This window comes from Dermochelys coriacea, chromosome 1 (genome assembly GCF_009764565.3).
Source record: "Dermochelys coriacea isolate rDerCor1 chromosome 1, rDerCor1.pri.v4, whole genome shotgun sequence".
Lineage (NCBI taxonomy): Eukaryota > Metazoa > Chordata > Testudines > Dermochelyidae > Dermochelys > Dermochelys coriacea.
Genome location: NC_050068.2, coordinates 48461493 through 48477836, shown reverse-complemented (window position 1 = coordinate 48477836; position 16344 = coordinate 48461493). Strand labels below are relative to the sequence as shown.

Sequence of the window (16344 nt, the reverse complement as noted above, 5' to 3'; positions counted from 1 at the left end):
GGGGAGGATGGGTAAGGTGTAGGTGCAGCCTCCTGAACCTCGGACACCGGGTGTGCCTCCGGCATGGGGCCTGGTGCCAATGATCACTGCTCTGCAGCTGCGGCCGACAAGTGAACCGATGGGGGGCAACGCCATGACTGGACTCCCCAGGTGTTCCAACATGACCACTGAGCAGGCCACTGTCCTGGTTGTCACTGTCCCGATGCCGCCACTGGCTCGGATGCCCAGTCTCGCCGCTCAGGTCAGGGCGATGGGCTGAAACGCCGTTCAGTTGCTGATGAGCCACCTTCTAGAGACCATGGAAGGGCTGTCAAGGCCTGAGTTTGCCTCAATACCAGTGACACTGGAGACAGGTGCCCCCGGGACCGGTACCAATGGCACGACAAGCGGGTGCAGTGTCGGGGAGATTAGAAGCAGGAGGGAAATCATTCCCACAGCATTGGTGACCGGGAACAGCGTCTCGGACTATGACCGACTTCGATAATAGGGGGACTGGCGGCTTTCCCTTGGTGAATCACATCACAACAGCGACGACTGACGCCAGAGACCGAAGATAAGTTTGTGATGATCTAGATGATGGTACTGGCACCCGTCGGTGTGGAGGTGGAGAGCACACCATTGTCTCAAGGGATCGGCAGTGCTCCACTGCTCCCTGGGGAACCTTATTGACTGGCTTGGGGAGCCTTAGTCAAGGCCTGCAGCACTGGTTGTGCTGTAAGCACAGGCGGAGATTTGAGCTCCTTCGGTGCCTGAGTTCGTGAAGCTGTCTGTGCTGGCAGGACAGTCGGTCCTGTACCACCTGCTGGAGTCAGAGGAAGACCTTTTCCCAGGCTAACGGCCTCAGCAGGGGATGGTCAACTGTGGGGCTCCAGCATGGGTGAGCAATTCAGGGCAGGCTCCTTGCTCTCTGCCACCTTTTTTGTTGGCGCCGGGGAGCTGTGGTTTTTATCCCTCTTCTTAGGAACCAGCGACGAAGAACAGTGCCGGGTGGGCACCGGTAGTACACTTCGCACTGATGTCGAGGTGCTGGGTGACTCATGCCGGGTCAGCTCTGATCCTGGGCAGATTTCATAAGGAGAGCCCTGAGCCTGATATCCCTCTCCTTCTGGGTGCGAGGCCGAAAGTTCTTACAAATCTGGCACCTCTCTTTAATGTGCGCTTCCCCCAGGCACTTGAGGCAGCTACCATGGGGGTCGCTAATGGGTATAAGCCTGTTACAGGAATTGCAGGGCTTAAAGCCCAGAGATCGAGACATGCCCCGCCAGGGGCGAAGTCCCCACTGGGACCCAACTCTAACTACAACACTTAACAGGTACTTAACAGTAAAGATAACTATGTACAAGCCTAAAGGCACAAAGTCCAAGATAAGGAAATCCGCAAGTCCTTGACGAGCAAGGAAAGGCACTCTAACTGACCACCCTGGGCGGTAAGAAGGAACTGAGAGTGCATAGGGCCAGCAGTGCCTAATATACCAGGACATGAGCGAAGCACACAAGGGGATGACACAGCCAGCCCTACATATACTGCTAAGGCAAAAATCTCTGATGACCGCGGACGTGGGCATGCCCGCACCTACAATGAAATCAACATGAGCAAGCACTCGAAGAAGAACTTCTGTTCAATTTAAGGAGATGGTTTAAATTGTAAATGTCAGTAAAGTAGCTAGATGGTTTATACCATATAAATATAGCTATATTTTACCTACAAAGAACCTTACAATGGCTAGGCAGTTGATGTGTTGAGACCACTGCCTATCATGTTGACCAGTATCATCTTTGTTTCCTTATGCTCCTGCTATCTGTACCCACCTGATTCCTCTTGTCTTACATTTAGTTTGTAAGCTCTTTGGAACAGGGACAATCTTTTTATGAGTTTTTACAGTGCCTAGCACAATGGGGCCATGCTCCGTAACTGAGGCTTCTATGTGCTACTGCAATACAGATACTAAATTATACTTTGAGTTCAATGGGCTAAGTAGTCCCCCAGAAACCAAATCTCTAAAGACCCAATAAATTCCTCAGGATCCAGGGGCTGTTGGCTGCATCTCTCTTCCAATCACCTCTTCTGACCTATGAGGTTCCTAATTCTGGAGATGAATGCAGTCAACCACATACTCAAGGACGTTCAGTAGCTCCCCAATAACCTGTAATTTAGGGTCATTCCGGGACTTCACTGAGCTTCTTAATATTTTCCAATACCAGCAAAATTCATTCTTACTGAGCTGGTTAAGTACTTCAGCATTTTTTGCTTTAAAGCTTTAGCATTTAAAATGGTAAGTATATAAAACTAAGCCATAAGTGTTAAATTATCTTGGTTTGAAGTCTGTTTGTTTGGCACATGATAGTAGTTGAAACTTTCCTAACGTGCAGACTTCCTCAGCTTCAGAGGACAAGGCAAATGAAAGTTTTTCAGATGTAGTGGGGAAAGAGCTGCCAAATTCCTTTAAAGTTTAAAGGACAATATGGAATGGGGCTTAAAAAAATAAAAGGAAATACACTGATCCAGGGAGTGCCTCCAATCTTAATTTTTATTCTGGCCTCTCATTGTTCATCTCCCATAATAAATTATACAATCCTGAAAGACCTTTATTCCAGCTCAAAAACTACAGACTCCTCTCTTTCTATAACTCAGGAATTTAACTTGCAAACCTTCCCATCTCCTACTGAATTTAGGAGCCAGGCACCACACAAAAGTTGATGTCCCCAGTATATCTAATCTTAAAAATTAAGGCTCATTTTTGTTCCTGGAAGAAAACTAGGAAATATGTATTTAAAAATTGTTAATTTAGAGAGAAAGTTGCCTAAATAATAAAATCCTTATGCAAATATACATGCTTTAGCATTGCCATTAAAAAAAATCAAATTTAAAATGACTATAGCTAAATTCCACAAATATTTTATTACTCTTACATTTCAGAAATTCAGCTAGTGACGTTGATCATGAAAAGTTTCAGAGTAGCAGCCGTGTTAGTCTGTATTCGCAAAAAGAAAAGGAGTACTTGTGGCACCTTAGAGACTAACAAATTTATTTGAGCATAAGCTTTCGTGAGCTACAGCTCACTTCATCGGATAAAACATCCTCTTACACACAAGGCAAACAAGCACACCCACTTTAAAAATATACATCACCAACACAGGTATATATTTGAATATTTATGATGTACAGGTTTATATTGAAGGAGTTCATACGTATAGCTAATCGAAAAACAATTTCTATCGTATGGGAAATTTTGAATTCAACATTTGTCTTCATCCCAAATCTAGATGGAAAGTCAAAACATTGAAATTTATCGTGGAACATAAAACATTCTGAAAATTTTTTATTCAGAAATGTCAAAATGTTTCATTTCAGGGCATTAATCTGAATATACCTGAGCCTCTGCAATACTTCATGGGAGTTATTGGTCAGGTCGTGTCCCCAATTTTCCAAGGGCTAGGTTCCCCAACTGAACCACATTTCCCACAATCACAGGACTCCCAGGATGTCTGACAATCTCTCCTTTCCTCTGGCCCACGTGCATCATAGGAACCCCATGATTGATGTATCACGGGAGATGCCATTTGGCTGGGGTGTCCTGCCATGGACAAGAATGGAGGTAAGCAGCACATGAATTACAACTCCCATGAGGCATCATGGCAGCTCAGGCACATGCCGAGATTAATAAGGTCTTGAAACAAACTTTTGTTTAAATTTTCCCTACAGAAAATTGAAAGTGTCTGACAAAAATTGACAATTACCCATACAAAATTTCAATTTTGCAGAATTCCTATTTTTCACCAAAAAAAATTCAGATATTCTCACCAGCTCTACTTGTAAATATATCTTGAGAGCTAAAATATACACTATCAGAATGTGAAAAGTGAGTTTTTGCTCATCAACATTAGGCATACAGAAAGGTACCACACAGATCTACAGAACACATTTCAAACATATCTTACACTGATTGTGGAAACTTCCTCTTCCTCCATTACTTCTTCTTGGGGAATGTCATCACTGATAGGAGAACTACCCTGAAATATATCCATCTCTTCACTAGATTCATTTTCTTTACTTGCTGCTTGTTTGGTGCGTCCAGCACGGCTAAAATTAAAAATCACAGATTAATATTACAGCACATGGGTCTTTAAGCACATAAATAAACTCTGCAATGGAAAAACACTTCCAGCTAGCCTTTTAAACAGTTGTTCTTAATATACTTCCTGTAAAACTCTACTCTAAGTGCCCACCTACTTTTATCTGTAACCATAGGGTAGAAATTCTATTAGGCTGAGTGATTTTGCATCCAAAATTACTCCAGGATAATATATCAGAAGTACAAAATATTTATGAGGCCAGACCATTAATATGTTTAGGACTCTTTATGTTGAGCTTAAATTGGATATATTTTTCTTTCCAACACCTTAAGTCAAATTGCAGGCCAAGGGGTGGGTTTTTTTCCCCGAATCAATAACCCTTATGAAAAGATAGGTGTATGTCAGGTATATTGTTGGTTTCATGGTTCTCGGGTACAGCATTGGTTTTGTGGTAAAATGAAAGACAAACTCCGTATCTCTCATGGGAAAACGCTTTTGACAAAGCAGTCACTCCATATCTGATCTTTCAATACTTATCCTCAAGGGAAACCTGCACAACACCTTCAAAAGGAGAGCTTAGGAACTTTGCTAGACACCAAAAAACATGGACTTAACAGTCACTGGTTTTATGGCTGATTATAACAATTTGTAATATACCACATGGCCTGCCATCCTTAATTGCCCACTTCAAACCCTTTACGCATAACATTAATCCCCAATTGCCCACATCATTTTGAGTGGCCACCTCCAAAATGCATGAACCATTCTGCTTAGCAATCTGATTTTTTCCTTCCTAAGTGAAGTACTTTGCACTTCTCTTTATTGAATTTCATATTAATTCTCCAATTTGTCAAGGTCCCTTGGAATGCTAATCCTGTCCTCCAAAGTGCTTGCAACCCATCCCAGTTTGGGGTCATCCACACAAGCATGCTCTCCACTCCATTATACAAGTCATTTTTGAAAATACTGAATAGTATCAGACAGAGGACTCACCCCTGCCAGTCCTCACTAGATACATCCTCCCAGTTTGACAGTGAACCATTAATAACTACTCTGAGTATGATCATTCAACCAGTTGCTCACCCACCTCTAGTAATTTCATTTAGACTACATTTTCCTAATTTGCTAATGAGACTGTCACGTGGGACTGTGTCAAAAGCCTTACTAAAATCAAGATATACCATGTTTACTGTTTCTCTCCTATTCAACAGGCCAGTAAGGTTGGCTAGGGATAATTTGTTCCTGACAAATCCATACTGGCTATTCCTTATAACACTATTATTCTCTAGGTGCTTATAAACTGATTGTTTAATCATTTATTCCAGTAACTTCCCAGGTATTGAAGTCAGGCTCACTGGTCTATAATATAATTCCATGTATCCTTTCTTCCCGTTTTTAAAGATAGGTATTATGTTAACCTTTTCCAGTCCTCTGGGATTTCACCCATCCTCCATCAGTTCTCAAAGATAATTACTAGAGGTTCTGAGATTGCTTCAGCTAGTTCCTTAAATACCGTAGGATGAATTTCATCAAGCCCTGCCAACTTGAATACATCTCACTTATCTAAATATTCTTTAATCTGTTATTTTCCTATTTTGGCTTGCCCTCCTTTCCCCTTGTTGTTAATACTAATTGTGTTGAGCATCTGGTCACCATTAACCTTTTTAGTGAAGACTGAAGCAAAACAGCCATTCTTGATGTCAGCCTTCTTGAGCCTTGTCAGCTCAGTTATTAGCTCTCCTTCCCTGGAAAGTAGAGGACCTACACTTTTCTTAGTCTCTTTTGATCCCAATGTATTTAAAGAACTTGTTCTTACTTCCTTTTATGTCTCAAGCTCATTTTGTGCTCTAGCCTTTCTGATTTTGTCTCTACAATCTTGTGTTATTCTTTTGTACTACTCTTTGGCAATTCATCTATGTTTCCACTTCGTGTAGGATTCCTTTTTTATTTTCAGGTTATTATAGAGCTCCTTATGCAGCCACATTGGCCTCTTACTATTCTTCGTATCTTTCCTTTGCACTGGGACAGTTTGCAGTTATGCCTTTAACACTTTAACTTTAACCTGAGGAACTGCCAAGTCTCGTGAACTCCTTCATCCCCTAGATTTTCTTCCTATGGGACCTTACCTTCCAGTTCCGCCCTCCCCCCCCCCACACACACACTTTTTTTTTTTAAAAGGCCATTGTTTTTATTCTGCAGCTCTTTCTTTCCTTAGACTCATGAAATCTATCATTTCATGACCACTTTCACCCAAATTGCCTTCCTTCTTCAGGTTTCAGAGTAGCAGCCGTGTTAATCTGTATTCGCAAAAAGAAAAGGAGTACTTGTGGCACCTTAGAGACTAAAATTTGAGCATAAACTTTCGTGAGCTACAGCTCATCCGATGACGTGAGCTGTAGCTCACAAATAAATGTTAGTCTCTAAGGTGCCACAAGTACTCCTTTTCTTCCTTCTTCAGATTCACTACCAATTCCTTCCTGTTAGTCAGAATCAAGTCTAAAATGGCCATCCTTCGGGTTATTTCCTCCATTTTCTGGAACAAAAAGTTGTCCCCAAATACATCCCAAGAACTTAATAGAAATTTTGCGTTTTGCCATACAACTTTTCCAACAAATGTCTGTGTAGTTAAAGTCCCACATTACTAAAAGGTCTTCTGTTTTGGCTATTTCTGTTATTTGTTCTAGCAATGCCTTCTCCACCTCCTTGTACTGATTTGGTGGTCTACAGTACACAACCATGATTTCACATCAATTTTTGATCCCTTTTAATTTTACCAATCTCACCTTCTTTTGGACCTCAGACAAGCGTATACATTCTTGTTGTACGATGCAACACGCCCTCCCTGTCCTTCCTGAACAAACTATATCCCTCTATACCAGGAGTTGCTGATCCTCTGAGCCACATGATAATCTTCATAACTTCAAGAGCTGGGCACAACTGCCAGTGCTTAGGGCGTCAGCACTGCAGGGCTGCCAGCTGAGGCTTGGGGCTACACTGCTGGACTGAAGTCCCAAGCCCCACCACCCTGCTGCAGTCTGGTAGGTGGAGGATGGGGTGGGGGGGCATGGTGGGCTCTACGAGCCTCACTTTAACTGTAAAAGAGCCACATGTGGATTGTGATCCAGGGTTTGGCCATCCCTGCTCTTTACCAATATTCCAGTCATGAAACTTATCCCACCTACTCTCTGTGATGCCAATTAAATAATATTTCAGCTTATGTACTAATATTTCCAGTTCTTCTTTATTCACCATACTCCTGTCATATGTATTGACGGAGCTTCAGATACCTACAGTTCTACAGGTAACTACGGAGAAGTGAGGCAAACCATGTGCCCCAAAACCTTCAAGAATAGTAACTCTCTGTAGACTGTAGCACATCTTGCATAGAAAATATCAATCACTGAGATGGTCTCCAAGTGAATAAAGCCTGACCTTTCAATAGGAAGGCTAGATGAAAATTCAGAAGGTTATATTCAGAACTTACACTTTTTTTTGCTGTGATGGTGGTGTTTTTGGTGGCCTTCCTCGTCTTTTCTGTGGTGTAGACTGTGTTGATTCAACTGCACTAGTTTCAGATGGTTCTACTCTGTTTTGAGGGAGACCCAAATTGCAAAATATCAAATTATAATTAATATTCAAAGGTGGGTTTTTCCCCCCCTTAAAGAATGCACTTTATAAGAAAAGAGACACACCTTTGTTGCGCTCTTCTTGGTGTCCTGTATTGCCTGCCTTTTGGCTTCTGTTCCATGTTTTCACTTTGCCCTTCTTCCTCCTCCTCTTCCTCTTCCTCCACTACTGATGCTACAGGCACTGCTTTTTTTCTGCCCCTTTTAGATGTCTTTGCTGCTGATTCTTCCTTTGGTGTACCCCCACTAACGACTTTAGGAGGTCGTCCTCTTCTTCCTTTCTTTGGTGGACTGTTTTGTTCATCCTCACTTTCTAATACATCTTCCTTTAGTCTCTTTTCCTCTGGCCACTGTGGTTCATCAGATTCTGAAACAACTGCAGCTCTCTTCCTCCCCCGCTGACTCCCTCTAAGTTTCTGTTCTTGCCCCAATTTATTCAGGTCATCTATACCCAATTTCTCTTCTGAGTCTGTGATGGTTGCTTTCTTTCTACCTCTGGGCTTCTCCATCTCTGACTAAAAAGATAGATTAGGTTACTTTTTTTAAATGAAACATTTTAATGATCTTGTTTGACTAAAGTGACTTTCAATCCATGAAGAAAAGTAAATTACAGAAATTTTTCACCTTCAACAAATAAAGCCCTAAAGTTACGGTATTAGAGTAAGATCTTGCATCAACTTCAAATACCTTTGCAAGGGTATATAAATACATATAGAAATGTTGACAAGAAGACATAAAATACTCTAAGAAAGCTGGCTATTAAGGCCTACCAACACATGGGGCCTTCCTCAGTTGGATTCTCAGCTGTGAAAATATGCAAGTAACTGGATAATTAAGACATTGTAAAAATACCCATAATCCTATTCTTTAACAGTGGTAGAGGACCAAGATATAGTATCTTGCCTGGTTTTGTTTAAGAGGAGCTTGCAGAAAATAGGTTATTTAAAATGATACGTAAATTATGTTCTTCAAATACAGTATTCCCAGTTTCATACTTGGTGTTGGATTCAGTATAGCTGAAAAATTACAACACTTGATTTCCCTACCTATACATAAGACTATTATATTTAAACCCCCCCACACACACAAAAGGGAGAGCATTCCAAAAGGATATTTATATCATGACATCGTTTTACACCAATAATACATTTAGTAAAGCAACATCATTATATTGCAATCCAAATAGGATGCATTTAAGCATTGTGACATCTGCTCTGTCCCCATTTGGTTGAAAGCAGACATGTTCACCAGTATGCCATTCAAATACAGATTGGACATTTCTCCTTTCAAACTACAGTGTGAAGACTTAAGTTAGTAATCAGAGAGTTTATGACAAGAAATCATCTTTGCTCAAGAAAAAGGTGGAAAGTCCAGTCAGTGAGAAGGAGTTGTGAGAAAGAACAGGGAAGCCTACAGGACGAGATATTAACTAGAAGAAAATGACCTGGTTACTGTAAAAAAAAAAAAAAAAAAAAAAAAAAAAAAAAAAAAGGTTACTAGCCTTTCCATAACTCTTGTTCTTTGAGATGTGTTGTACATGTCCATTCCACTGTAGCTTTCCAACTGTGCTCCAGTGCACAGTTGGAAAATTTTTCCCTTTGCGCTATCAGTTGGGGCAACATGAGCATCCCCCAGTGCCTCTCACACAGTGCACAGGCATAAAGGGCAGAGCTGCCCCGACACCTCTCACTACCAGATAGATTCTGATAGAGGGGGAAGAAGGGTCGGTCATAGAATGGTAAGTGCAACATCTCAAAGCACAACAGTTAAACTGTTAGTAAGCTTTCTCTTTTACTGTGACCAGATCATGTTTTCTCAGCTTAGTCATGTATATCTAATCTAGTTGGTTCAAGTTACCACTCCAAAGTCCAAAACAGAGGTGGGCTTGGAGTCTATTTGAACAGGGATTGGAAGACTACTTGTCCAAATCTGACATCTCTAGACTGTTGAGAGATTGCATAGATAGAGGCAAATTTATGACGCGAAGAGTAGGTTGCTGCTTTGCAAATGTCTAATATGGGAATGTGAGCCAGAAAGGCTGCAGAAGCTGCTTGGGCCCTAGTTGAATGACCTAATGATCTCTAGCTGGAGGCATCACATTAGCCTACTGGTAGCATAAGTGAACACAATTGGAAATCCAAGGTAAGACCCTTTGAGTGGATACTGGACAGCCTTTCATTCCATCTGCAAACACAATGAACAATTATGTCAAAGACCTAAAACTGCTTGGTCCTGTCCAGTAAAAAGATAAAGCTCTTCTAATGTCTAGATTATGAAGCCTGTCCTCACCCTGATGGCCATGAGGCTTTGAGAAAAAGGTCGGCAAGAAGATTGCTTGGTTAAATGAAAACTGGAAACCACCTTAGCAAGAAACACTGGGTGAGGATGAAGATTATCTTTGAAGAAAACTGTATCTGATACTAAATGTCCTCAGTTCCCTGCTTTCGTAATAGCCTGAAACGCAATCTTTATAGAAAGGTTCAAAAGAGAGCAGGTCACTACAGGAACAAAGGGGGGCCCACTGGCTTTAAGACTAGATTAAAGTTCCATGGGGGAACAGGATCCTGCACCTGTGGAAAAAGTCTGTCCAGGCCTTTCAAAAATTTAATGGACAACAGGTTCGAAAAAAAGTGAGCAGTTATCAATAGGCAGGAGAAAGGCTAAGACAACTGTGAGGTGCACTTGCTAACCCTTGATGCTTTAGGACAGAAGATAGTCCAAAACATGCTGAATAAAAGCGAGGTCTGGGAAACCTCCGTTCACTCTGGACCAGATGGAGAACATCTTTCATTTAGCCAAGTAAAGATGTAAACATTTTATTAAAGTTAATGTTTAAAATCAAATTTACAAAAGTTAAGAAGGAAGGTACTGTACATCTAAGGGTCAGGCTTAAGTTTTGAAAGGTTACAAGGTTCACAAGATATATACATAGTATATAACCAGCACAGACCCAGATTGGGGTGCGGGAGTTTTTAAAACATCAGTGGTTAAAGTGGGCTTGGGTACGCCACCCACAGAATGTATTTAAAGTCCAAGTCAGTATTGGTGTATCGAATAAGTACACGGGTGGAGCGCGTCCCTTGGTTCATCAGGGGAGGAAGTGGGTTATTTCCCTGGCTGGCAGTCTCGATTACTCGACCTGATACTGATGGCATCCCGTGATGTGTTCCATTTAGATATCTCTGGACCACCTGATGGTGTCAGACACCATGAGCTGTCTTATGAGCCGGGCGTAGCGTTGACCGACTCTGCTTGCTCTCAGCACTGGCTCGTTGCAGGGCTCCGACAACCAGGGTGTGGATCTGGACCTTGTAGCTCTGGGCTCTCAGGGTATCGGCCAGAGGGGGTATATTTCAACACCTTCTGAGCTCGGATCTCGTGGAAGCCCGGTGACCTGTTTTCAACTACTATTCAGAAGCACTTCCAGGACCCCCCTGTAGATGTTAGCCATGAAGCCTCCAGACTGTCAGATGAAGGGTTTGTAGACTGGATTGAAGGAAGCAGCTGTGATTAGGCGAAATCAAGTCTTCGTGCAGCAGGAGTGACAATGGGTGATCGACTGACAAGGCGAACAACTTCAAGAACTAGCACTGATAGGAGCATGCCGTGGCGATGAGTAAAAAATGAGCCTTGCCCTGTTTGATTTTGCACAGAACTCTGGGCAGGCGAGGGATGGGAGGAAAAGCTTACAGAAGACTGTCTAACCACATCAGTAGAAAAGCGTGTTAGTAAACTAGAGAAGACCATCTGATCAGAACCAAAAGCCCCCTCCCCTTGGTGTGTGGAAGAAATGCAATGAAAGCTAACTGGTTAGCTCTCAATTCCCTGACATTTATATATAGTCTGAGATCTCGGGGAGACCAGAGACCTTGTATCTGTACGACACCCAAGTGAGCCCCAACCCAAGTCTGAGGTCCCCATGACTAAAGTGAGAGATTGTCTCAGGGCAAAGGGAACTCCCTTACAAAACTTTGGGAGGATCTGTTCACCAATCTAGGGAGGATAAAATTTGATTCAGAATCCAAACTGTCACGGCCATATGGTGCTTCCTTGGTGAATATACCTCAGCAGCCCTGTTGCTCTTGAACTAAATAAGTGTGCACTGCCATGTGCCTAGCAGCCTCAAACAGCTTCTTATTGTGATGAGGGAATAGGTTTAAGTCTAGAACAATGCCTTGCATCATGTGAAATCTTGCCAGTGGAAGGAAGACCGTGGCCCTCATGGACTCCAGGACAGCTCCAACAAATTCTATTTTCTGTACTGGAGACAGGACAGACTTCTGTGTTTATCAGAAAATCCAACACATTAACTGTAGACTGAATAACGTCTATGCTGGACAACACTATGACCTGGAACAGCCTCTTATTAGCCTGTCATCCAGGTAAGGAAGACATGGACTTCTGATCTCCACAGTTATGCTGCTACCACTGTCATGCACTGAGAATACCGGAGCAACAGCTGACAGATCAAAAAAGGGCAGAACAGTGAATTGGTAGTGGGAACAGCTGACTGTGAAGCTTAGAAACTTTTTATGCCTCTGATAAATTGCTACTGGGAAATAAGTGTCAAAGGCAGCATTCCAGTCCCCAGCTCCAAGGAAGGAGTAATGGAAGCTAGAGTGACCCTCTGTAATTTTGATTAGGAACTCATTTAATGCTCTCAGATCTAAAATAGGCCTGACATATCCCCTTTGCTTTCAGGATCCTGAAGTATCACGAGTAAAACCCTTTTACCCTGAGCAATGGAGAGACCTCTTCTATAGCTCCTACAAGAAGTAGTAATCGAATGTCTCACAACAACATGGCTTCATGAGAGGTCCCAGAGGAGGAATGGGATAGACAGAAATTGAGGGGTGTATCCCACTTCCACTGTGCTTAGAATCCACTGGTCCTAGGTGATGTGAGCCCAAGCACAAAGGATGTGGGATAGGTGGTCTGCAAAAAGCGGGGAAGGAAAAGATGGCACTCTTGGATATGGTACTCTGCCTTCGACCAGTCTGTTAAAACATGCTCTTGGAGGATGCAGCCTTCCTTGATGAACTGGCAGCTGCGGAAGCAAAGGATGGTGGTGGATGTCTTTTGTAATCTACTCCTCCTCAGTAGCTCCTGGGCTTGAGTAACAAACCCTGGAAATCACTGGGTCTCATGTGGATGGAAAGACTTCCTCTTTTCCACAGGTGTATAAATCCCTAGAAACTTCAGAGTCACTCTCGAGTCCTGAAGACTATTCAGGGTTTCATCAGTCTTTCCCAAGAAGAGTGACAGCCCTTCAAAGGGAAGGTCTTGGATTGATGGTTGTACCTCAGAGACCACCACAAGATTGTAACCATGAAGGCTGTTGCGTAATGATGGCAGAGGAGACGCAGTGAGCTGCAGAATCAGATGCGTCTAGACTAGCCTACAGAGCTGTTATAGAAACCAACCTGTTCACCACCACCACCACCTGAAATTCCTATCATCTGGGAGCTTGCCCTTAAACTTTGAAATTATATCCTATAAGGTAAAACTCTAGCATCCCCTGCAGAGCTTGCTGGTTTGCAGTACAAAGTTGTAATCCTCCTGTGGAAAAAAATCTTCTTTCCAAACAAGTCTCATTTCTTAGCTTCCTTGTTGTTTGGTGTTGATGCCTGGTAACCCTGCCTCTCTCTTTTGTTAGCTGCAGATATTACCTGGGAACCCGGTGATGAATTATTGTAGAAGTGTTTGAACCCCTGAGGGGGTACATAGTATCTCCTATCAGTGTTCCCTCTAGTTTTTCCCACCCATGTGCAAAATGAATTTTATGTGCACCAACATGGAGGTGATGTTCCAACCTCCATGTTGGTGAACATAAAATTCATGGGGTGGGGGGTGGGGCTGAGGGGTTCGGTGTGTGGGAGGGGCTCGGGCAGAAAGTTGGGGTGCAGGGGTGTGAGGGTTCTGGCTGGGGATGCAGCCCCTGGGGTAGGGCCAGGAATGAGGAGCTCAAGGCTGGGGCAGAGGGTTGGGATGCAAAGGGTTGAGTGCTCCAGATGGGGGGGAGCGGTTTCTGGGGTGGGGCCAGGGATGAGGGATTTGGGGTGCAGGAGGATGCTGCAGGGCTACAGCGAGGAGAAAGGACTCTCCCCAGCTCTCTCCCCCCACAGCAGCAACTAGGCTGGGGAGGGTGGGGGGAAAGTGGGGAGAGGCGCTTCTCGCTGCTGAGGCAGCTCCAGGGCTGGGGCCACAGGATAGGTGACTCTTCCCTGGCAGGTCTGGGCTGGAGCTGGGTTCAGGCCGGGGGAGGGGAGCCCCAGTCAGGTCCGGGCCCAGCCAGGTTGGGGCCAGGATAGGGACGCATTCGCTGAGTTGGGGACGGGGGAAGAGCACCATGGCAGGTTGGTGGCCAGGTTTGGCTGGAGCACTCCTTCCCCGGCAGGTCCCTGGGAGGGTTCCCCGAGCACCTGTGCAGCGGTGCTAAGAAGGCTGCTGCGCGGCCGCGCAACTTACAGGAAATTTAGCCTCCTTTCCACCCTTCTTGCAGCAGGTGGTAGAGGGAGTCTCAGAATCTGGAGAATCCTGTTTCTGATCTCTATATCAAACGTGCTCAGTTCATAAATATGAAAGATGTTTTCAGATCTATTAGAAGACTTTAATACCACTGACCACAAAAATGTGTGTCACCTGCAGGATTTAGTAGACACAGGCTAATTTCCTTCACAGTTCTCAGAGGGCTTTGATAAATGACTGATCATCTATCCCCCAAAGCTCTCACAAATGGGGTCCCCTTTAAGGTAATAATACCATTCCTACAGTAGGATGTGTACGCCAGACTAATGACAACACTTTACTGTATCCTGCATTTGGCAGTGATATCAGAGAGAAGTTTCATTTATATGTTGAACAACAGAGGCAAAAGCCTTTATTCTGGACAAACACACATCAAATCTAACACACGTGTTCATCACCACTGATTGTCTTCCATCTTCTAGATATGATTGGAACCACTGAAAGGAAGTAATGTTTTAGTTTCCAAAGCAACAAGCAACAGTTAATCATATTGAAAGCTGGTGAGAGATCCAGCATGACCAAAATGGCCAACTGACTTGGATTTTAAAAAATCAGTGGAAGATTGTGACTCGGGCATGAGCAACGTCCACACCAAAGTTAGACCAGAATGCAAACTGTTATGTATGCTGTATGTCGATGTTCAAGTGCACATGTAATTTAATAGCCATTGCTTTCTCCCTCACTTCTATAGTAAAAGGGGTGTTCTGATACTTGGTGGTAGTTGACAAACATGCTAGGTAAACATCAAGGTAAAATTATCTGAGGAGACAGCATAAGTACATGTTTTAGCTGGCAATCTCTCCACATAAAGCAAAGTTCTGAGAACGCTTGTCAATGAAAACCACAGTTATCTAACTTTGCCTTAATGAACTTAGATAGCAACAGGCATTCTCAGAGAGCCAACCAAACACAATGAATGGATGGCAGTCAATAAGGAACACCCAGCTTTTGTTCAAAATGCTCTGGGAGACCAGCCTGAAATCCAGTTCTCGCATTGACAAAGAAAGCTGAAAAATCAGTGATCAATTAGAAGGGCAATTAAGAGAGCAAGATAGTCTGGAATAATCAGATTTCATACCACAGGAAGTGTTCAGGCAGACTGCTACTTGTGCTGTCTAGGGACGAGGCCAAATAATATTTCTTGGCCTCAGTCATACCTCTTCTGTGCAGCAGTACAAGTTATCTGTAAAAAAGATGATCTGACTCCTGGTGGCTCTTTAGCCAACTCTTCCCCATTTGCAAGGCTTAGCTGTTTTAACTTCCAAAATTCCATGTTAAGCTATGGTGCCCTCTGGGTACCCGAGACAGCCAGGACACAGCAGGTATTGGAGAGTCCTATCAACTCAATCAGTTGACAGAAGCTGTTAGCTGGAAAGGGCCTCATTACCAGTGAAGAGACAACCAAAATATAAGATAATAAAGCATTAAGACTGTAATAAACGTGGATATGAAATATCCCACTTACTTAAAAAAAGCAAAAAACAAAAATCGGACAAGGTGTGCATTTTCGAACTTCTCAGTAGGGTTTACCCAGTATCTCAGACAGTCAAACCAGTCCCCAAAACCAAGTCAAACATATGGTCAACCTTACGGGAGTTCTCCTTGATCTGCAAGGTAATCAAGCTTAATCTTCCATAGCTGGATTTGTTTTGCAGTGCTAATAGCAGCTAGGGTCATCTTTAAGCACAAATTATAGCAAACAACTGCTAGGGGCCCTGAGCAAATTTGCAATTCATATGCCCGCCCAATTTCTTTCCAATAGGTTCTGAGCACAAGGCAAATCATGCACAAATTCTCACTAGCCTAGCTCCTCTAAAGCCTTCAATCCCAACTCTTGTTGGTAATCTGCTAACCTTACTGCTAGCCTTCATGGTTTGGTTAATAACAGAAAGCAAAGACAACTCACACACACAAAAAGAAACAGATATGTTAAGTAAGGGGCTGCCTTTTAAAAAATACAGTCCTATTTCATCTCATAACCACATTGACATTAACTCAACTCCATGTAAAAGTGGGAGTTTACAAAACTACATTAGTTAATGCTTGTTATAAGTACTACATCAGCTTATTTGTTCAATGTTCAGTTCATTAAGTTTAAATGTAATTGAAATAGCTGC

General features: G+C 43.1%; 1 protein-coding gene across 2 annotated transcripts in view; it reads right to left on the bottom strand.

Moving 5' to 3' along the window:
* The window catches only part of PDS5B (PDS5 cohesin associated factor B), a 260336-nt gene that overhangs the window by 6541 nt on the left and 237451 nt on the right, over positions 1 to 16344 (bottom strand). For both annotated transcript variants that reach the window (XM_038410765.2, XM_038410755.2), the window contains exons 32-34: positions 7766 to 8214; positions 7558 to 7659; positions 3939 to 4080 (exon numbers count right to left, since the gene is read on the bottom strand). In XM_038410765.2, coding sequence (XP_038266693.1) covers positions 3939 to 4080; positions 7558 to 7659; positions 7766 to 8214 — 693 coding nt within the window. The remainder of the gene's footprint in view (positions 1 to 3938; positions 4081 to 7557; positions 7660 to 7765; positions 8215 to 16344) is intronic.